Source organism: Trachemys scripta, chromosome 9 (assembly GCF_013100865.1).
Source record: "Trachemys scripta elegans isolate TJP31775 chromosome 9, CAS_Tse_1.0, whole genome shotgun sequence".
Lineage (NCBI taxonomy): Eukaryota > Metazoa > Chordata > Testudines > Emydidae > Trachemys > Trachemys scripta.
The window spans coordinates 62,731,949-62,754,635 of record NC_048306.1 but is presented as its reverse complement, the minus strand read 5'-3'; the positions used below and the strand labels follow the sequence as shown (position 1 = coordinate 62,754,635).

The window sequence follows — 22,687 nt, the reverse complement described above, 5'->3', positions numbered from 1 at the left end:
TTTTCTCAGCTTCAGACACATACCCTTTTTCTACTCTTGGGGTCTGGTCTGGTGAGTCAGCAACAATAACTCTGCATTTCTATGTAGTGCCCTTGAAGTTTGCGCAGTTTTTCCTTGCAGTGTTCTTGGCTTTAAATGACACAAAAGGGGCTCATCCTGCAAAGTATCGAGCACCCTCAACTATTATTGGCTTCACTGAGGAAGCAGACATCTCGCAGAACCAGACCCTGAATTAAATCGCCTCCCTTAAAGGCAAGTGGGCAAAACTGGAAAATCAAAGTATTTTCTATGTCCGGTATTTATTTATTTATTCACACCAGTCATGAACTTCCAGCATTCTATAACATGTAAACCCAACAATACTTTTATAAAGGGATCAGACTTCAATCATTTACTTGCAGTTATACCTGTAATCAAACAGCCCACCCCTAACAGTATAAACTAATTTAAGATGGGATCACTTTCGCAAACCCGTCTGGAGCTTTTCGTTGATTCATTTTACTGAAGTACCTTAGTGGGTAAAATCACCTGTGTCAACAGTTTGGCAGATGGAACTTTCACCTGGAAGCACTTTTAGGAGGGCTTGAATCATTTGAAGTTCAATGCTGGATTCAAATGAAAATTGGTATTGTCTTGGGCAACTTCAGTGTCTGTTACAGACTGTTTATTAAATATTTGAATGGGTATGTTGCCATGAATAGCCAAGAATTCTATGAGTTTTCTGTGGGCTTATTAGTAGATATGGTTTTGGATTTTCTTAGATTAGCTATTTAGCCTGAGTAGTTAGCCAGCTTTTAGATACCAACAGAATCACTGGATTGAGAAGGACCATGCTAAGGAATGTGGCATACAGTCTTGGGTCACTGCAGCCATTTGTTGCATGGCAATATAAAGACACCTCTCTGAGTGGTATTAGGAAGAAAAACAGACAGGCCTATGCTGTAGTCCTCTAAAGGAAGGGAAATCAATAACACATTTTTGATGAAAGGCAGTAGCTACAATTCACATCTTTAAATGCTACAAGGTGGGATTCTTCTTAAATGTCCATTGTTGTTCTTGATCAGGAAAAAAATAGTTCTTTGATCTTTGAACAATTCATGTTATTGTCTTTTATTCACCAGTAAGATATGCCAGCAGTTTTAGATTATACGCTGTACTGTGCATGTGAGCATATTAGGAATAGTACAGGAGGAAACATTCTGGAAAACCAGCATCAAAGGCTTTTGCATTTGGGCCACAAAGGGAAAAATATCGTTTTCTGGTAAAACAGTTCTGATGAATACTGGAGTAAATCTCAGAAGTCGATATTTGTGTCAATATGATTCATCACTAAATGTAGGAATTGCAACTGACCTTACTTCCAAGAAGACTACGCTAGTATGGTTGCCACTGGGGGAATACAAAAGGATAGTCAATAGGTTTATTTTGGTTTTACTGAATGTTCCGGTCATAAATTTACTTTGGCCCACACTTGAAGACAATAGTGTTACTGCTGAAATGTGCATGTGTAATGTGTATTCTGGGCTTTCCTTTTCAGGAAGATGATGCTCCTTTGGATGCATATTTAAATTACAATGTTCATAACACACAAACAGATGAGGCAATCAATTTTTTTTTAGTGAATTAAACACCAAAGCAAAATTAAGACATCTGAAGAAAAGCAGTTTGAGACCATACATCTCAGCTCATCAAGAATATGTATAATATAAGGCAAAAGACTGTAAAACAAACCTCAGAGATAGAAGAAGAAAGATTGATTTGCCTTCTGAGTGTTTAACAGCTTGTGCTTTCTCAGACTTCTCCAAGATACATATTTGGGGCAATAGATACAGTACAATCTATTTTGTAGAGTAACCCCATACCTGCTCACTAAAGCACTCGAGTACTGTACAGTTAGAATTAAAAACATTGTAAGTAAATTAATACTATTTAAAACCACCTTCTTGTAACTTGGAAATAGAAAACCCAAAGAGGCTTAAGCACAAAAAAGTAAAAGGAAATGGGGGCAAAATAGAACTATTACAGGTGCATAAGTTGTTGGGGGTGACTTTAAAGATCGCAGTGTCGAATAGGGGCCTAAAATGCGAGCAGCTATTGGAGTTTGTGGCCTGTGTGTGGAGAAGGAGCTGTGTGACTGCGCACAGACACAGTACTATCAGGAGGACATCACTACTGGTTTTCCCTTAAAATTTCCATGGATATTGTACCCACTTTCTCTAAGCTGCATTTGATCCACAGAGGTTTAAGTGACTAGTCCAAGGTCACATTGCAGGTAAGTGGCAGAGTCAGAAATATAAGCAAGAATTCCCGGCTCAGTGCCCAGCTCTCATCACAATACCACTTAATTTCATGCATCCTATCTGATTGTTAATGGATACATTGAAATAACTTTAAGCCCTTTAACAAGCTCTTTTGTCCATTCTACCCTTTTTTGTGACCTGCAAAAATGGAGTTTAACTAAAGTTTAACAATCAGAAGTGTTGTGCAATTTTCAGGACAGGTGTTATCCCCCAGGTAAGCACACGTTGCTTGTTAGGGAATTCTGTGGGTCTGCAGTGCATATATCTATAGGTCTTGTCCTTCTCTTGGCAGGCAGATTTCTTTTCCTTTTGTTGCTAATGTGCTATGTCCTGGTTAATGTTCACAGTAATTTAAGGGGGTCTTTTCTTTTAAGAGAATGGTAAGGAAGGTTTAGAGGTAAGGAAGGTTTAGAGGTAAGGTAAGGTTTAGGTTTAGAGGTAAGGAAGGTTTAGAGGGTTCATTTACTATTTGAAGTAGAAGCAGCAGCACAAGTAGTTATGAATATGAAAATCTACATTACATTTTTGGAATAACTGGGTGTCTCCCAGCCAAGAGTCACTGAAATATTCTAAGTATTGCTGTGATGCTTGGAGTTCCTTCCCTGGACCTGAAGAAGAGCTCTGTGTGGTTCAAAAGCTTGTCTCTCTCACCAACAGACGTTGGTCCAATGAAAGATATTACCTCACCCACCTTGTATCTCTAAAATACTCTAGTTATACAAAGAATAAATGAGTTTATAGTGGAAAAGAACTGATTTATCTTCCAATGTAAAACCCAGCTTCCTTCTGGATGTCTGAATCATAGACAGAGCTTTTTTCCAGCATGTTTAATCTAAGATTTAAATATTTCAGAATTTGTGTAATGCACTCCAGCAATATAGTAATATTATGGTGTTTAAAGTGCAGTGTTTATGCTGGAGTAAAACTGTTTATACTCTTTGGGTGTGATTTTTTTTTTTTTAATTTCTCCTATATTATTTTCCTATAATATGCCCTATTCACGAGAAAGATGCCAAACTGGCAGAAGTGGAGACTGAAATATTCACTTTATCCTACAGGCAGTGTAGGATTTTCAAGAAAGCGGGGAATCCCAGGCTTCAGTGAATTGTTATTAATTTATGACATCAAGATTTTAACAGATGAACCCGGCTTAAAATTTTTCACTCAGAGACCCCAAACTTTGTCTCCACATCTCTCTCTCTAGCCTATTTCCTAGTGAGTCTGTCATCTGTTAGATGTCTGTGGTGTCTAGCAGACGGCATTATGCAATAGGCAGCAGCAGTGCAGGCTTTCTTCGTGCTTGTCCACATGGTGGGTAATGTGCTCTACAGGGGAGTGATTTCTAAAGTACATTAATGGGTTGTACATTAATTGTTCCATGCTGGTACAGTTGACTGTGGTGCTGTTTGAAACAGTACTGCGTTAAAGTGCACTAGGGAATCTCTGTTTGGACCAATTAATGAGCAACAAGGTAGTGTGCTTTAGAAATCACACCCCTGTAGAGCACATTGCCGCACTGTGTACACAAGCCCTTAGATAGCCCTGCCAATGTGCTGATCTGAAAGGACTAATCCAGGAATAGTTCTGTATCAATGCCCATTCATTCCTCAGCCTTTCTGATGAGACTGCCAAAAAGGGACAATGAGCACCAAATGGCATAGCAATTTTTGCGAAGTGCATGGATTCCACATTAGATTTCAGTCCATAGAAGCCTACTTCACTCAGGACTGTTTTTGCCATATAATTAAGCAGTGCTTTCTAAACAGCATAAATGGGTAAATACCTTTTCCAGTTACCTAATCATTAGGGGGCATGACTCCTAGGAAAGCTTGTAATAATGGAAGTATTCTGAGCTAACTTTGGTATAGCTTTACCACTGTACATAGGAACTACTGTGTTTGTTTTACCTATTGGTAAACAATAGAATTCTTAGTGGCAACAGCTGTATGTGTGAAAGGTAACCAAATACAGTAGAACTTCAGAGTTACTAACACTTCAGGAATAGAGGTTGTTTGTAACTCTGAAATGTTTGCAACTCTATACAAAACGTTCTTGTTGTTCTTTCAAAAGTTTACAACTGAACATTGACTTAATACAGCTTTTCAACTTTACTATGCAGAAGAAAAGTGCTGCTTTTAGCCATTCTTATTTAAATGAAACAAGTACAGAAACAGTTTCCTTACCTTGTCAAAACTTTTTTTTTAACTTTCCCTTTATTTTATTAGGAGTTTACATTTACCACAGTACTGTACTGTATTTGCCTTTTTATTTTTTTTGGTGTCTGCTGTTGCCTGATTGCATACTTCTGGTTCCAAATGAGGTGTGTGGTTGACCAGTTAGTTTGTAACTCTGAGGTTCTACTGTATATTCAAACACCACAGTTACCAGCTAACCTGGTATCAGAGGGGTAACCGTGTTAGTCTGTATCCACAAAAGCAATGTCTCTTGGTATTGACACCTCCTCATCAATTATTGGGAGTGGACCACATCCACCCTGACTAAATTCGCCTTCAACATTGGTTCTCCACCTGTAAGGTAACTCCCTTCTCTTCAACACTTGATGAGATTTGTAAGTGAACACTTCAATCTCCCTGGTCATTCTATCACAGATTTAAAAGTCACTGTCATTGAACAAAAAAACTTCAGAAACAGACTTCAAAGAGAAACAGCAGAACTAAAATTCATTTGCAAATTCAACACCATTAATCTGGGCTTGAATAGGGATTGGGAGTGGCTGACTCACTACAGAAGCAGCTTTTCCTCTCCTGGAATTGACACCTCCTCATCTATTATTGGGAGTGGACTACATCCACCCTGATTGAATTGGCCTTGTCAACACTGGTTCGCCACTTGTGAAGTAACTCCCTGCTCTCCATGTGTCTGTATATAATGCCTGCATCTGTAGCTTTCACTCTATGCATCCGAAGAAGTGAGGTTTTTACTCACGAAAGCTTATGCCCAAATAAATCTGTTAGTCTTTAAGGTGCCACCAGACTCTTTGTTGTTTTTGTAGATACAGACTAACACGGCTACCCCCTGATACTTCCCTTCTCTTCATGTGCCAATATATATGTATGCCTGTATCTAATTTTCACTCCATTCATCTGAAGAAGTAGGTTTTTTACCCATGAAAGCTTATGCTCTAATAAATCTGTTAGTCTTTAAGGTGCCACCGGACTCCTCGTTGTTTTTTGCAGCTAACCTGGTTACACCTCATGGAAAATAGAAATAGATCTCTTCTGCTCCAAAAATATTGCCCTATTTCCACTAGCTGTCAGTAGCATTTTCTCAGTTGCCTTTTTTTATCAGCCATTAGAGTTTGAGCTAAAGGGAAAACCCCCAATGATAAAATACTACTGATTAAGATTAATTCTCCTGACATACCAATTTCTGCTACTTCTGGAACAAAGATGAGGAGAACATGGTGTTCTTCTCTAATAGGTTCTGTTCTCTTTGAATTCTGTAGGAAAATGAGCACAACATAAGGTCAGAAAGGATTTGGTTTGCTTGCACCATTCAAGTGCGTATCTATATCCATGCATCCAAAGAGAAGGCAAAAAAGACTATTGGGAATTCTAAGTAATAAAACTGCTGGATTAATGCAATCTCTTGCCTCGTGCCTCTGGTGGGTCATGCTAAATCACCTAAAGGAATGTCTAACCTTGTTTGGTAAAAAGGAACATAAAAACATTGCATTTTCTGAGCTCAGGCAGAATTTTAATCACCTTAGAAAGCTGGGGGGGAAATAAAGTTGTCTCCCTGTGCTGCTAGAAAGATTTCTTTATTTTCCCCAGCTGAACTAGACTAGAGAGGAGTTATCAGACCTCTTACAAGTTAGACAAAGATGCATAAAGTTTATTATTGTTGATGTGAGTATTGGATGAACATAACACGATTCTGATCTCACACTGGCTTTACACCTATTTAATTCAACTGATTTAAATGGAGTTATTCCTGTTATACATCACTGTAAAATCAGAATAGAATCAGACCCAGTGTGTTGCTGCTTTGTGTCTTATGATTTATATTAGCTGTGCAAACTATAGGTAGTGAATTATTTAGTCCGTAGATTTAGCCTTTTTTGTGTCTATAAGTTATCTGCACATAGCAGGCCCATTTTTACAGATTTTTTTCATTATTCAGAATTGACAGATTTTATATGAATTTATTTCAGACTATGAATTGATGACACATTATTCAATTTGATTACTTGCTATTGGTTGCCTAAGTCACCAACTATTGTTTATGCTCTGGGATTGGATGACTGAAGAATTTATAAATACATTTTAAGAAGGCCACATTCACCCTCCTGGCAAAAACCATGGCAACAAACACATTTTTCACAAGTATGTTTGAGATTTACCTAATTTGTGAATAAAAAACAAAAACAAATCACTGGTACGATGTTCATAGGAATGAATATAAAGTATTGTGAATGCCACTAAAGTGAATTTACAGGCTTTATTAGAACAAATATTTGGAAACATATTGTTTGCCATATTTGTTGAGCTTTAATTAATATTCATAGGTACTTGTTCTACAATTAGCTTTCATTGGGACCACACCTGTTCCACTTGCAGTCAGTGGAAAATGCTCCACTTGACTTCATTTGGGGGTAGGACTGAGCCTTTTATTCATAAATTTTTCTTTCATTGAAGTGATTTTCTATGCTGCATTACAGGCCAAACAGGCTTTAACTTTCACTGTGGTTGTGCTTTGTGAAACACAGCTATCGGGTCAGTTCCATTCCCCGCTACCCATTGTGCAATGGGAAGAATGTACTTCACTCAGTTCTCTAGGAAGGTCAGTGGGCCAGATCCTCAGCCAGTGTAAACCAGTGTAGCTTCAGAGTCTAGCTCACTAATGCAAATGAATGTTTTGTCTGTTTTGAAGTTACCCCCCCACCACCACCACACCTTTGAATGCCTTGATATTGACCTTCTCTAATTTTTCTTTTTTATAGAATATTTATGGCCTTTATATTTATGTAGATAAATAAGGTGCAGATCTTGCCCTCAGTTTAATCCATGCAGCCCCATTGTCCTCTCCATTTGTCACTTAATCTTGTTCCTGTTTGTCACAAACTGCTTCTGATTAGTTCCAATACAATTTGATTAGTTCTTCTATGGTACAAAAACTCCTGAAAACCTGCAAAAGTCAAAAATAATAATGAGAGGTTGTTGATTGTTTTTTCCTTAACAAGTGTCACTTGAGCATGTCCTGTATATTCACCAACATTTCTTAAACATCATTTCCATTAGTATATTTCACGAGCCCACATAGCCTTCCTACTCTTCATTTACTAGTGTGTATGGGGGTGTATGGAACAATATTGCTGATTGCCATGGCAGCATGGTGCATATCTGCAGCTATCATTAATTCTTAATGGAAGGGTTCAGGCCGCAAGGAACCCATAAGTAAAGGAAGCCAATTTAATCTTTAATGGAAATTGGTTTTAAAAATAGACATTGCAAAAAGAGACAAATGATAACTAGTGTTACACTTGTGAATCTCATGAATGGCTAGAACATCTTAGAAGTTCAGATTTTCTCACTGGCCATTTTAACCCTTTGTGACTTATTTCACAATAATTTTTATGCATATCTTCTCCTGTCAGATGAATGTGCTGAATTCTGGAATCAGTAGTCCTTCATGTAGTAAGGTATTAAGACAGTAAAATGTAGGTGGTTCTTTATGAATGTGATGTGCTACTGGGTTTATTTTAGAGGGAAAGACCAAAACATGTCTGAATGCATTGTAAAAAATGGAGAGACTTTTAGCAAGGACAGTTGAATAGTTTGTCTTCAGAGACCCCATATGGCTAACAGTGCCTCGCCTACAATTATTTACCCTGGCAATCTTTCTCATGATTCATTTTCTATGCTTGTTTAGTCTAAAGCTTCCCCTGGGTAGAGACTGCCTGCTGTACCCGATTTATAGATGGTGGCTATCATGGTTATCATTTAAGAATTAATTGTTTGTAACAGACACATTCTCAAGAAAGAATAGGGATGAGTAGTACTTAAGCCCTATTCAGTGTTCAGCTCCTGAGCATGACAAATTTAGGCTGATTTCTTTTTTAAAAAAGCAAGGTGGAGACAAGTGAATATCCATAATGTTTGTAGAATTAAACCTTTTCTCCATTTTTGACTGCTCACAGAGGCAATGGCTTCAAGGCTTTCAAGATCTGCATAGTAATTCCTTACTTTTTTAGTCCTTGGACTCAGTTCTCCACTCTGTTACACTGGTTTAAAACCAGTATTATTCTACCAGTGCTCAGGGTAACACTGGTGTAAAACTAGCATAATGGAGCAGAAAATCAGGTCCTTTTTGTTTTTATATCACAAAACAATATTTCATTTCAATCCATCATACAATGTTACAAGAAAAAATCCTAGTAGTTGCCTTTAAAGATGACTAAGCTGTACTACCTTAGGGCCTGATCCTGCAAATGCTTACACGTGTGAGTTGTTTTACTCATGGGAGAAGTCCCATTGAACTACTCAGATAGTCATGTATAAGTGTTTGCAGAACTATCCCCAACCCAGCACAGCCAATGGGACTTACGCCCCTTCTTAAAGTGAAGGGCATGTTTGAGTGCTTTGCTGAATTAGAAAGGGTTGCCGAGCCAGGGCCTAAAAGGGTGTTTAATAAAACCAAAAATGTAATAAAGGAAATCTGTCATAGTTTCAGCCTCTCTATAACTAAAGAAGGGTCTCCCAGGCCGAGATGCTACTTCCGCAGAAAGTCCCGATTAATGATGTCGGACAGCCTGGGACACGAACTGCAGCTCAGCATTTGGATGCCCCGGAAAGGCTTGGACAGTTATTGTTGGGTACAGCAGATTATTATTTTAAGGCAGGGTGTAGTTGGTCCCAGGCATGTATAGGATCTGAAGGAAGGATTGCGGAAGCCACCTAATGATGGGAAACAGAAGTTGTAGAAGGTCAAAGTTTCAGGCCCTTTTGGAAACATACTACTAGTCTGAGCACATGGAGCACCCTGCGTGTATAAAAAAGGAGAGGGCAGTCATACATGTGCATTAAGGCAGCTTTTTCTGCTAACCTTCAGGGTCAGCATTTGTGAAGAAATCATGTAAAGAGTGCTTATGTTACCGAAAAATCATAACTCTGACTATACCACGTGGATTCTTACAACAGCTTTAAGAGTCTCCTGCTTTTCTGATGTATTGAAACACCCAGCATCATTTCCAGTGGCTCAGACTTTGCCATCAAACTACATTTAATTGTTCTTTTAAATGACTTCAAAAAGCTTAATAAAAAGTGTGTGTGAGAGATATACTCTTCTCTTCTTAGTAATGCGATAGAGACTACTGATTAAAATATCTGTTCTATTACTCTGAAGCTTTCCTTTGAGGAAATTGACTCCACCTAAGTGTAACAGATGAAACTGAATGCCATAGTAATGCTTAATAACATGTATATATTTTGCTAGACTAACGTGAGTTGGGATGGAGATAAACTTCTTTGCGTACAGAAAGGAGAAAAAGAAGGCCGTGGTTGGACCCAGTGGATTGAAGGAGATGAAATGCATCTGGTATGGTCGTGTAACATGTTTTAAATGCCATAATTTCTTCTCTTATTTATTCAAATAGATGAAAGTAATAGCACACAGCTTGCCACACATTATCTTGGCTTACCGAGGAGTAATTAAACATTGGTGTTGCATTTGACTTGCTTCTAGAGGAATAATTTCAAGCGGGGCGATTATTCTCTCATGCCCCTTTTGCAAAGAGCAATGTTCTAAATTCAGGCAATCTTTGTGTTAACTGTCTGTTCTCAGATCTATTCATTTAAATTGTGTGCAGAGAGGAAGACATGTCATAGAAATATCCTTCATGCACTCAGTGATATAAACAGTATAGGGACTGATGAAATTCTGTATCCAGCAGCATAAGCCATAGGGAGAAAAAAATTATGGGCCAGAATGAATTCTGGCTTAGAAAAATAAAGAGAGCAATTTTGTTTTTAAAATGCCGTGTTCTTTCTGACTGTTGTGTCTATATTTCCTAGTTAACAGCAACTAACATTTGTTTTTCTGGATAGAGGTTCATAACATCCTCTTTGAAGCTCACCTGATGTGGTAAAATGTTCTTTTCTCACTGAAGGAAGCAAATCAGACCTCTAGTCCCACTCATCGTTCAATTCACTAAGCACCTAGAAGTGTTCTGTTTAGAATGCTGACTCCCTGTCTCCAGATCAGTAACATGATGCCATCAGAGATCTCTGCAACAGCACCCAGAGCCCACTGAATGCCACTGTACTGCATAGGAGGGTCTGCAAAGGTTAGGAGGGAAAGAGATCCAGAAACACATTTAGGTCTGTCCCAGGTAATCAATTTTTTTTTCTCCACACACTGCCTAATGCCTCTGTGTGTGACCTCCATGGATGATACTATGGCGCCATTGAAGCCAATGGTAAAACTCCCACTGACTTCAGTGAGGTCAAGATTTCACCCACGCATGTATTTTTCAGTCAATATAGCTTCATTGTGCCCAGTTTTACATCACTTGGCATGCTGGCCTAGAGCTACCATCGTTGCATCAAGAAATAATGGATAGGAATCCCCTTTGAGCCTGCTAATCCTGCTTCTGAATCAATCTGCATGACAGCTCCTTCCTTCAGTCATTCGTTCCCTCTGTGGAGCTGAACACGTGCTGCCTCGGTAATGCTCCCAGACCTTGCTGAGGAGAGAACTTAATGAGGGGGGTCAAAAGTCAGAGCTGGATTTCCCACTGACATTGCAGAGCACTTATTGCAGGGAAAACCAGCCAGTTCTTCTTGTTGTCCAGGTCCCCATTCCTACATATGTCTGGAGTATTCAGGTTCCAGGCAGGGGAAGTCTGCTAGGGGCCATGGAGAAAGGAATCCTTGTCACAAGACTGCAGCACAGCTGTGGAGCCCCGCTATGTTTATCTTTAAGGACATGTGTTACTCCATCCCTTTTCAGCAAAACAATTACATACGTGCTTAAGTGCCATTGACTTCTCAGCATCCAGGCCTGCTGCTTCAAGGGCTCTGGGCCCCTGGGGAAGGTTCCTAGTCAAGCAGACACATAACCAACATTGCCATTTCCAGCTCAGCATGACGTGCCAAATCACATTATTTTGTACCCGCCACGGATTGACACTACTGTATACAAAATACTCTGGGTGGAGAAAGTCTCTAAATTGCTTTAATGCCCAGCCTTTTCTTATGTACATTTTGTCACTTCTTGTATGTTTCACTAACTCAAAAAGGCACCTGCAGACCCATTGAATCCTCATGTGGTCTCCCCTCCTTAGACTTTTTTTTTATATATATATAAGGTCAAAACCCCATTTCTTGTAAAACTTTTAAATAATTGAGATTTTCAGGTCTCTGTCGTTCTGAGAGCCCTTTGGTGCCAAGGCGAATTACCATAAACACATTTTATGATACTTCAATAATTATTTTATGATCCTATTGAACTTTACACAATGATCCAAATATTAATTTAATCCTTTGCACAGTTTTATAATACATTGAGTGTTATGCCTTCGGGTTTAGTAGTTTCTCACCAGATGCTTGCACTCTGCTAGTTCTCCTGGTCTGAATTTTGTAGTATGACAGTCTTCTTTCCTTCTTTTTTTCCCCCTTTCTTCCTCAAATTCTATTTCTATCTATTTCATCATTCATAATTTCTATTATATCTTAAAACAGACAGTTATCTGGCCATTCTCCCGTTCCTTCTGAATTTTATAGCCTTTTTCTTTTGTGTTGACTGCCCCTAGCAGTTTGTGGTTGATTTTTTAATCAGTAGGTTTCATAACTTTACTGCATGTTCCTTTTTCCAGATCATTGATATATCAAACTGAACAAAATTGGTTCTAATACCAATCCTTGTAGAACTCTACTAGTTCTTTCCATTCATCCTCTTACTAGTAACTTTGAAATCCAGCCATCCATTCAAGTAGCTCAGCCCAGTAATACACTTAGGCCTTGTCTACACTACGAGAGTAGTTCGATTTTACTTAAATCGAATATTTGGAATCGATATTGCAAAGTCGAACGTGTGTGTCCACACTAAGGACAGTAATTCGACTTTGTGAGTCCACACTAACGGGGAAAGCGTCGACATTGGAAGCGGTGCACTGAGGGCAGCTATCCCACAGTTCCCGGAGTCCCCGCCGCCCATTGGAATTCTGGGTGGAGCCGCAAATGCCTTCTGGGTAAAAAAAAAAGGGGCCAGGGTGCTTTTGGGTAACTGTCGTCATCCGTCCATCACTCCCGCCCTCCCTCCCTCCCTGAAAGCGCCGGCGGGAAATCATTTCGCGCACTTTTCAAGTCATTGACAGCGCGGACGCCACAGCACTGTGAGCATGGAGCCCACTGCAACCATCGCTGCAGTTGTGGCCGCTCTCAACGCCTCGCAGCTTATCATACAGGTTGCCCTGAGGCAGATGCAGAAAAGTCAGGCGAGGAGGCTACGTCAACGCGGTGATGACCTGAAGTCTGAGAGTAGCACAGACCTCTCAGAAAGCAGGGGACCCAGCGCCGAGGACATCACGGTGGCAATGGGTCATGTTGATGCTGTGAAACGGCGATTCTGGGCACGGGAAACAAGCACTGAGTGGTGGGACCGCATAGTGCTGCAGGTCTGGGATGAATCACAGTGGCTGCGAAACTTCCGCATGCGGAAGGGAACTTTCCTTGAACTTTGTGAGTTGCTGTCCCCTGCCCTGAAGCGCAATGACACCCGGATGCGACCAGCCCTGACTGTCCAGAAGCGAGTGGCCATAGCCCTCTGGAAGCTTGCAACGCCTGACAGCTACCGGTCAGTCGCGAGCCAGTTTGGGGTGGGCAAATCTACCGTGGGGGTTGTTGTGATGCAAGTAGCCAAGGCAATCGTTGATGTACTGCTGCCAAAGGTAGTGACCCTGGGAAACTTGGAGGCGATCATAGATGGCTTCGCAGCGATGGGATTCCCAAACTGCGGTGGGGCCATAGATGGAACTCACATCCCTATCCTGGCACCGGACCACCAGGCCAGCCAGTACATTAACAGAAAGGGCTACTTTTCCATGGTGCTGCAAGCACTGGTGGACCACAGGGGACGTTTTACCAACATCAATGTCGGATGGCCGGGCAAGGTTCATGACGCTCGTGTTTTCAGGAACTCTGGTCTGTTTAGACGGCTGCAGCAAGGTATTTACTTCCCGGACCACAAAATAACTGTTGGGGATGTGGAGATGCCTATAGTCATCCTCGGGGACCCAGCCTACCCGCTAATGCCCTGGCTCATGAAGCCCTATACAGGTGCCCTGGACACTGAAAAAGAACTCTTCAACTACCGGCTGAGCAAGTGCAGAATGGTGGTGGAGTGTGCTTTTGGACGTCTCAAGGGGAGATGGAGAAGCTTGCTGACTCGCTGTGATCTCAGCGAAACCAATATCCCCATTGTTATAGCAGCTTGCTGTGTGCTCCACAATCTCTGTGAGAGCAAGGGGGAGACCTTTATGGCGGGGTGGGAGGTTGAGGAAATTAGCCTGGCTGCTGATTACTCACAGCCAGACAGCCGGGCGATTAGAAGAGACCAGCGGGAAGCGCTGTGCATCCGGGAGGCTTTGAAAGCAAAGTTCCTGAGTGAGCAGGGTAACCTGTGACTTTCTAATTTTGTGTACAGAGAAGCCTTCACCCCACTTCCAACACACGTTTCAAAATAAAAATAGTTCTACTTTGTTAAAGCACACCGTTTTCTTTAATACTGTTTTCGCGGGAATTTTTTAAAACTGGGACGCAGACTGTGGTGCGGAGCGGGTGTAGTGTAGTCGCGCGAATGCAGCTTCTAAACTCAAGGACTGACAGGCTCCGCTGCGGTGGGATGGTTCTTTCAACGGAGCCTGTCACCCCTCCTGATACGGACTGTGTGTATGGGGGGGTCTATGTGACTTTGTGGCAGGGGGGGGACGGTTACAGATCCCCTGCTGTGTGGCTCTGTGATCCTGCCTAAGGACCGCCGCTTAAGATCTCTAACTGCCCTCCCCTGACACAAAGTCACAGAGCAACCCACCCCCCACCACATAACATGAAAAGAACCTCCCAGACTAACCAGGGTAAGTAGTCACTGCATCACTGCACTATGTATGTGCCCTGCTGCTGTGCCTGCCCCCTACTATGTACCCTGCCAAAGGTGACTGTCCTGTCCAATTACCAACCCCCTTTCCCCCCCCTCCTCCAAAAGAACATGATGGAAACAGTAGTTAACAGAAACATATTTTTTATTATCAACTACACATGGGACTGGGAAGTGAAACTTGGACGGGGGCTTGTGTCAGGCGGGAAGGAAAGAACTTGTCAAACTTTGGGGAATGAGAGCCTTCTGCTGCTCGAGCTCTCTGCAGGGGTGGAGTGAGAGTTAGCAGGGACTCTGCCGCCTCTCCTTCTGTGCACTTTGGGTGAAGGGAGTATGGGACTTGGTGGCGGGGGAGGGCGGTTAGAGATGGACTGCAGCGGGGCTCTGTCCTCCTGCCTCCGTTCCTGCAGAACATCCACAAGGCGCCGGAGCGTGTCCGTTTGCTCCCTCAGTAGTCCAAGCAGGGTTTGAGTCGCCTGCTGGTCTTCCTGACGCCACCTCTCCTCCCGATCCATGTTGGCTTGGTGCATTTGGGACAAGTTCTCCCGCCACTGGGTCTGCTGTGCTGCCTGGGCTCGGGAGCAGGCTATAAGCTCTGAGAACATGTCCTCCCGTGTCCTCTTCTTCTTATGCCTAATCCTCCCTAGCCTCTGGGAGTGTGATGACAGGCTAGGTTGTGAGACAGTCGCAGATGGGGCTGTGGGAATGGGAAAAAGGGAGTGAATTCCTCAGAAAGATAAATGTAGTTGTGAACAAAGAACATAGTCTTTCTCTGTGAACAGGACCATGCACAGCACCTATCACATGCGCACTCAGCACAAGGTCGAATTCTCGGCCTTCGCATTCAGTGTCTGGGGTTTTGCAGAGCACTTTTGAGAACCCTGTCAGGACAACGGAATTGCTCTTGCACGCAGACATGGTAAGCCGTAGATTCGTGGCAGCTTAAAACTTTAATATTAGCAATGGCCTCATTTCACATTGAAATCAATGTCGGTCCCTGCTGCCAGCAATCCGGCAAGCAGGAAGTCTGCTCCTGTCCCACACCCTCGCGGCTGTCCCCGGGAACGATCCCTTTCGGCTGACCCTCTCCCGCCTCCACCGCGTGGCTGCAAACCAGCGGTTACAGTTCTGTAAAGGAACGGTAAAGCAGTCCCAACACTAACATTCCCCTACCTCATTCAAAGCAGGTCATCATGAGCGACATCACCCTCATGAGGATCTCTGAGAGCGACAGACAGAGAATGCTCCGGGAAAGCCTTCAAAGACCAGGGCCGTATGCCGCCATGCTGTGCCAAGCAATGATTCCAGAGTACTTGCTAGTCTCGTGGCGCGGCAACGTGTCCTACTACGGAGGACCCAATAAGGCCGCTCTCCCCAAGAACCTAATGCAGCGGATTTCAAATTACCTGCAGGAGAGCTTCCTTGAGATGTCCCAGGAGGATTTCTGCTCCATCCCCGGACATATAGACCGCATCTTACTGTAGCTGCAGTAGCAGGGACTAAACAGTAGAGCGGCTTGGGCAGGACAATCATGCAAAACCGGACATTGCTAGATTTTTTTCAAATAGTTGCACTGCCCATGACTGAACCGTTAAGTTAATCAAACTAATCATGAGAAACCCATTTTTTAAATTGTTAATAATCATGTTCTGTTACAAATAAATGTTTAGATGTTTACAACACTTACTGGATGATCCTTCACCAGATTCTGTGTCCGGGGTAACGGCTGGGGAGGGTTGGTAGGGGATCTCTGTAAGGGTGATGAAGAGATCCTGGCTGTCGGGGAAATCAGCGTTGTGAGCGCTGTCGACTGCCTCGTCCTCCTCATCTCCTTCCTCATCTTCCCCGTCCGCTAACATGTCCGAGGATCCGGCCGTGGACACTATCCCATCCTCAGAGTCCACAGTCAGTGGTGGGGTAGTGGTGGCGGCCGCACCGAGGATGGAATGCAGTGCCTCGTAGAAACGGGATGTCTGGGGATGGGATCCGGAGCGTCCGTTTGCCTCTTTGGTCTTCTGGTAGCCTTGCCTCAGCTCCTTGATTTTCACGCGGCACTGCGTTACATCCCGGCTGTATCCTCTCTCTGCCATGTCTTTAGAGATCTTCTCATAGATCTTTGCATTCCGTCTTTTGGATCGCAGCTCGGAAAGCACGGACTCATCGCCCCACACAGCGATGAGATCCAAGACTTCCCGATCAGTCCATGCTGGGGCCCTCTTTCTATTCTGAGATTGCACTGCCATCAGTGCTGGAGAGCTCTGCATCGTTGCCAGTGCTGCTGAGCTCGCCACGATGTCCAGACAGGAAATGAGATTCAAACTGGCCAGACAGGAAAAGGAATTCAAATTCAAATTTTCCCGGGGCTTTTCCTGTGTGGCAGTTCAGAACATCCGAGCTCTTACTGCTGTCCAGAGCGTCAACAGAGTGGTGCACTGTGGGATAGCTCCTGGAGCTATTAGCGTCGATTTCCATCCACACCTAGCCTAATTCGACATGGCCATGTCGAATTTAGCGCTACTCCCCTCGTCGGGGAGGAGTACAGAAGTCGAATTAAAGAGACCTCTATGTCGAACTAAATACCTTCGCGGTGTGGACGGGTGCAGGGTTAATTCGATGTAACGGCGCTAACTTCGACATAAACGCCTAGTGTAGACCAGGCCTTACTGTCCTAGATTAGTCTTTTGTGTGATACTATATCGAAAACTTTTCTTTAGTCCAAGCAAATTATGTTCATGACTTCCCTGTCAACTCTGTCTCACTCCCTGAAAATGTTCAATAAGACTTTTTCAAAATTTTCCTTCAAGTTAGGTCTCCTAAGTTCAGTTAAGTCAGAAATGTCTAAGTTCAGCCCTTTCCTATCCCTCAAGAGGTTTTCTCAATACTGTCCCCACCGCTGAAGTAAAGTTTGTGAAGCTGTAATTTGCTGGATCTTCTCCAGAACACCACCTACAATGCCTATCATTTTGAAATGACCATTTACCACATTGTGGTATTTATCTTTATTGTCGTATTTCCTATATTTAATGTGGAAAATACGGCAAATAGCATAGTAAATATAACTACTGCTTATGGGAGATGTCCGGTTTTCAATGATATCCATTCCATCTCTCTTGCTACGTCCTTGATGATTCTGGAACAGATCCTCTTTGCTTGTTCTGTGTCTTAGGTCCCAGTCTTGCAAGCTGTTGTGTGTGGGTAAAGCTCTGTGCGGGAACAGGAGTCTACCTATGCAGAGCAACTTGCAGGATTGGAACCTTAGACTTCGGGGTGAAATCCTGGCCCTGTTGAAGTCAGTAACAAAACTCCCATTGTCTTTAGTGGAATCAGGATTTCACTCCAGATGTTTAATATTTTAATTATCTGTTCAGGCTTTATCTTGATTTTCTTCAGTAGTTTCCTCCCTAACCAATCTTCCTTTGCGAACACTTGAGCCAAACAAATTATCATCCCCATCTTTCAGAGGCCGCAGTGTCTCCTTTATTTTACTTTGTTCCTTGTGTACTTGAAGGCTTTTTTCTGTTTCTCTTTTCCTCTATCTAAAGTATTTATTTAAATAATTGTCTAGTTAGATGCAAGCTTCCTTTTCCTTCATTTCTTTGTCTAATCATTTTATACGATTTACCTTCCTTTTAACTGCAGTCCTATTTTGTACATGCCTTTCTTCCTTGATCATTTTCTGCTTTCCTTCCTTCACCCTCATTGGTCTTTTGTATTCCTCACAAAACTAAGTGATTGGGCAACAAAATGGCAAATGAAATTTAATGTGGATAAATGTAAAGTAATGCACATTGGAAAAAATAATTCCAACTATACATACAATATGATGGGTGCTAATTTAGCTACAACAAGTCAGGAAAAAGATCTTGGAGCCATCGTGGATAGTTCTCTGAAGATGTCCACGTAGTGTGCAGAGGCGGTCAAAAAAGCAAACAGGATGTTAGGAATCATTAAAAAGGGGATAGAGAATAAGACTGAGAATATATTATTGCCCTTATATAAATCGATGGTACGCCCACATCTCGAATACTGCGTACAGATGTGGTCTCCTCATCTCAAAAAAGATATATAGGCACTAGAAAAGGTTCAAAAAGGGGCAACTAAAATGATTAGGGGTTGGAACGGGTCCCATATGAGGAGAGATTAAAGAGGCTAGGACTTTTCAGCTTGGAAAAGAGGAGAATAATGGGGGATATGATAGAGGTACATAAAATCATGAATGATGTGGAGAAAGTGGATAAGGAAAAGTTATTCATTTATTCCCATAATACAAAAACTAGGGGTCACCAAATTAAAATTAATAGGCAGCAGGTTTAAAACAAATAAAAGGAAGTTCTTCACCCAGCGCACAGTCAACTTGTGGAACTCCTTACCTGAGGAGGTTGTGAATGCTAGGACTATAACAGCGATTAAAAGAGAACTGGATAAATTCATGGTGGTTAAGTCCATTAATGGCTATTAGCCAGGATGGGTAAGGAATGGTGTCCCTAGCCTCTGTTTGTCAGAGGGTGGAGATGGATGGCAGGAGAGAGATCACTTGATCATTGCCTGTTAGGTTCACTCCCTCTGGGGCACCTGGCATTGGCCACTGTCGGTAGACAGGATACTGGGCTAGATGGACCTTTGGTCTGACCCGGTACGGCCTTTCTTATGTTCTTATGTTTGACTTTGGGCAAGTGACTTGATCTGCCCTGTGCCTTAGCTTCCTCTCTGTAACATGGCAATAATAGTTCCCTACCTCACAGGGTTTTTGTGACGATCAAATCCATTAACTGTTCAGAAGAGCTCAGATGCCAGGTTGCTCTTCCCTCTGCTTTCTGCTCAATTAGGCAACCCTACCTTTACACAAAGTATTTTATACTAATTGACTTCTAGGCTTTTGACATTTACATTAAAGTTGAATTATGTTTTTCTTTCTAGATGATAGTAACTATCAATTCCTTTGAGGATGGAGATGGATGACAGGAGAGAGATCACTTGATCATTGCCTGTTAGGTTCACTCCCTCTGGGGCACCTGGCATTGGCCATTGTCAGTAGACAGGATACTGGGCTAGATGGACCTTTGGTCTGACCCAGTACGGCTGTTCTGATGTTTATTCCTGCAATATCCATTGCTAGATCATTGGCATTTATTAATTTATCTTTGAACACATTTCATTTCCTCTTCTTTTGTTTTATCGTATTGATTTAATTTCTTGCGTTCTTTGTAAGTTTTCTCAAGTAAAATCAACAAGCAGATCTGAAAAAGCAAGCGGTGGCCATTTCCTAATCTCTGCCCACTTGTGACCCCAAAATGAGGAGCAATTTGAGGCATATAGTGCAGATTTTCATAAAATGGTTATTCCTTTTTGGGTACTTTGATCAGCAACAAAAGTGTTGTTGTGTTCTTATTTGGCTTCATCATGAACATTCTTTAAGATAAACAAGGTGTTCCATACTTCTCTCAGAGCTGTTCTTTCAAGATGGGTACACCCAGAAGTATATATCACTGCATCTGTTTACATGCTGCAGTTCACACTGCAAATTTTATCTCTGCAGCCCCAGTGGCTAGCAACTGAATTTTTTTTTAAAGTCTTAGATTATGAAATGTAACATGGCAGCCGCTAGGCAAAAGTGCTGGATATCCAACCAAGCATGCTCCACTCAAATCCAACCTTTGGGTAAAATCCTCTGTCATATGGAACACAGCAAAATGCACTAGAGCAGTGGTTCTCAAAGCTGGTCCACCATTTGTTCAGGGAAAGCCCCTAGCGGGCTGGGCCAGTTTGTTTACCTGCTGCGCCCGCAGGTTTGGCCGATTGCGGTTCCCACTGGCCGCGGTTCACCGCTCCAGGCCAATAGGGGCTGCGGGAAGCGGCGCGGGCCGAGGGATGTGCTGCTGCCCTTCCCACAGCCCTCATTGGCCTGGAGCGGCGAACCTTGGCCAGTGGAAGCCACAATTGGCTGAACCTGAGGACGCAGCAGGTAAACAAACCGATCCGGCCTGCCAGGGGCTTTCCCTGAACAAGCGGCGGACCAGCTTTGAGAACCACTGCACTAGATCACTTCTAAATTGCTTCTTCTCTGCCCGGTCAGTTCTCCATTACCAATTATCTTCATGGAGTTATCCAAACGTAAATTAGGGATTGCACCCTTCTTGGTTCCCTCTTTTACATAATGTGTAATGAAGCAGAAAAGTACCATGTCTACTGACTATTCAGTATATTTCGTCTGAGGCAATTTTTCAGCTGCCTTCTGTTTTTGGCACTTGCAACTGATTACCCATGCATCAGTGGGGACACAGTCCTTATGCACATGCAAAAACTTGTTTTTGCACATGTAGCTTGGGGGTACTATTCAGTTTGCATATGCAAATATGCTGCTTGTATGCCCACAACAGATAAATGTCCATTTTGATGGGTGCAAACAGTTAGGTGTGCAAAAGTGGACAACAGTGGAATCCTAGGCTGGATATTTGGCTCTTGTGCTAATTATTAGCTTTTTTCTTTCCACAGATCTATCCGATTTGAGTTATTGTTGCTGCATCATCATACATTCCTATTATCAAATTACACACTTGTTCCTTAATTTGAATCCACCGTAATTGTCCATCTAATATTTGACTTAAGCATATAAGTAGGTGTTTTAGAAACTGACATACACACGTGGATGTACTGTGTAAAAGTCTCACTTATGACTCATCTTTTCTTTTCAGGAGATAAGAGTAGGCGGTGTCAAATGTAAACAAGTCTTTAAGAAGGTACAGTGAACCTAATCTGCCCATTGCTGATACAGAGATGAAGACGAACAGAATAGAATGTATGGACTTGCTACCAAAGCGCCACATGCTCTTAGTGCCCAAGTATATCCTTAACATCTAGCGAGCAGAACCCTGTGAACATCTGTGCACATGAAATTAGAACTGTATAGTGCTGTCTTTGCAAAAAGGATTTTTTTTAAAGAAATCATTCTAAATAAACAATCATTTTTAAAAATGCCAATTAAAGATACTGAAAATCATAAATCTCTGTGTGTGCTTTACTTTATGGTAGACCTTAGTCTAAAGTAGTTTAATATAAGTGTGTTCAAGGGTTTTAAAATATTGTTATTGCTGTTTCTCATTTACACTAAGGCCACGTTACATTGCAGTAGTCATGTGAAACAGCCTTAAGGTGAACTTTCTTTATAAGATCTTGTGGTGGGGTATAAACTACATTGATGAACAAAGGGGTTAGCAGGAGCCGACTCAAATTAGCCCACCTGGCTGTAACTGGAGGGTGTGTCAGGGTTGGGGAGGAGCTGGGTGGTCTTCTGCTGGAAGGAAATGAAAATTACTGGGGAGAAAGTTCAGGAGAGACCCAAGACAAAAAGGCCCAGGAAGAAGAGGGAAGAAACCACAGGGAAGCTAGCCTCAGGGTAGGCCCTGGGAAAGGGGCTACATTCTAGAGAATAGCGCTGGGGATCAGTTTTCCACAACAGGAATGGAGCTGCAGAGAATCTGGAGGGATTGAAAGTTCCCCAAGAACCAGACAGATGAAGGTTGCTTTAGCAGTGCTTGGGGCTTCCTGAGTTCTGTTAGGAAGAAGTCTGGAACCCCACTCCCACCCCTGGGGAAAAAAAGAATGGGACTGCAGAGGAGCTCCCGACAGATGGAAGATGCCATGTTGATAATTAGAGTTGTGTGGAACATTCATACCCAAGAAAGGGTGAGACTTTAAAGTGACCTGGCCAGAGGATTGAGTAATGAGAAGATGTAGACCGCTGCAGGGCCATAGGAACAACTGGCAGGGGATGCCACAGGAGAAATCCCTACTACACCACATCTTGCCACAAAGGGACATTCTAGCTGGTGAGTCCCCCTTTGACAGACCCCTTTTCAGTCCTGGAGATTGTAAAGGACCATTCATGTAAATGTGGATCAGATCCAAAGTATTTTGTGGTTTAAAAAAAACAAAGATTGAAGTCCTGACTCCACTGAAGTCAATGGCAGTTTTGCTATTGTCTTCAGTGGAGCAGGATTTCACCTAAAATGTTGTAGTAGAAGAGAGATTGTAGTTTCTGAAGCTAAACAATGTTGTGGACCAACAGTCAGGAAAAATAGTACTTAAAGCTTAAAGAACGAGGAGTCCTTGTGGCACCTTAGAGACTAACAAATTTATTTGGGCCTAAGCTTTCATGGGCTAAAGCACAAACTGGACACCATTAAATTAGGCTTGAATAAAGACTGGGAGTGGATGAGTCATTACACAAAGTAAAAACTATTTCCCCATGCTAATTTTTCCCCTACTGTTACTCA

General features: G+C 42.4%; 1 protein-coding gene across 1 annotated transcript in view; it reads left to right on the top strand.

Moving 5' to 3' along the window:
• RBP1 (retinol binding protein 1) overlaps positions 1-21,406 on the top strand; it is a 35,532-nt gene extending 14,126 nt beyond the window's left edge. Inside the window, exons 3-4 of the mRNA XM_034782103.1 lie at positions 9,756-9,857; positions 21,107-21,406. Of these exons, the coding sequence (XP_034637994.1) occupies positions 9,756-9,857; positions 21,107-21,160 (156 nt within the window). The 3' untranslated portion in view covers positions 21,161-21,406. The remainder of the gene's footprint in view (positions 1-9,755; positions 9,858-21,106) is intronic.
• The last annotated feature ends 1,281 nt before the right edge of the window (positions 21,407-22,687 follow it).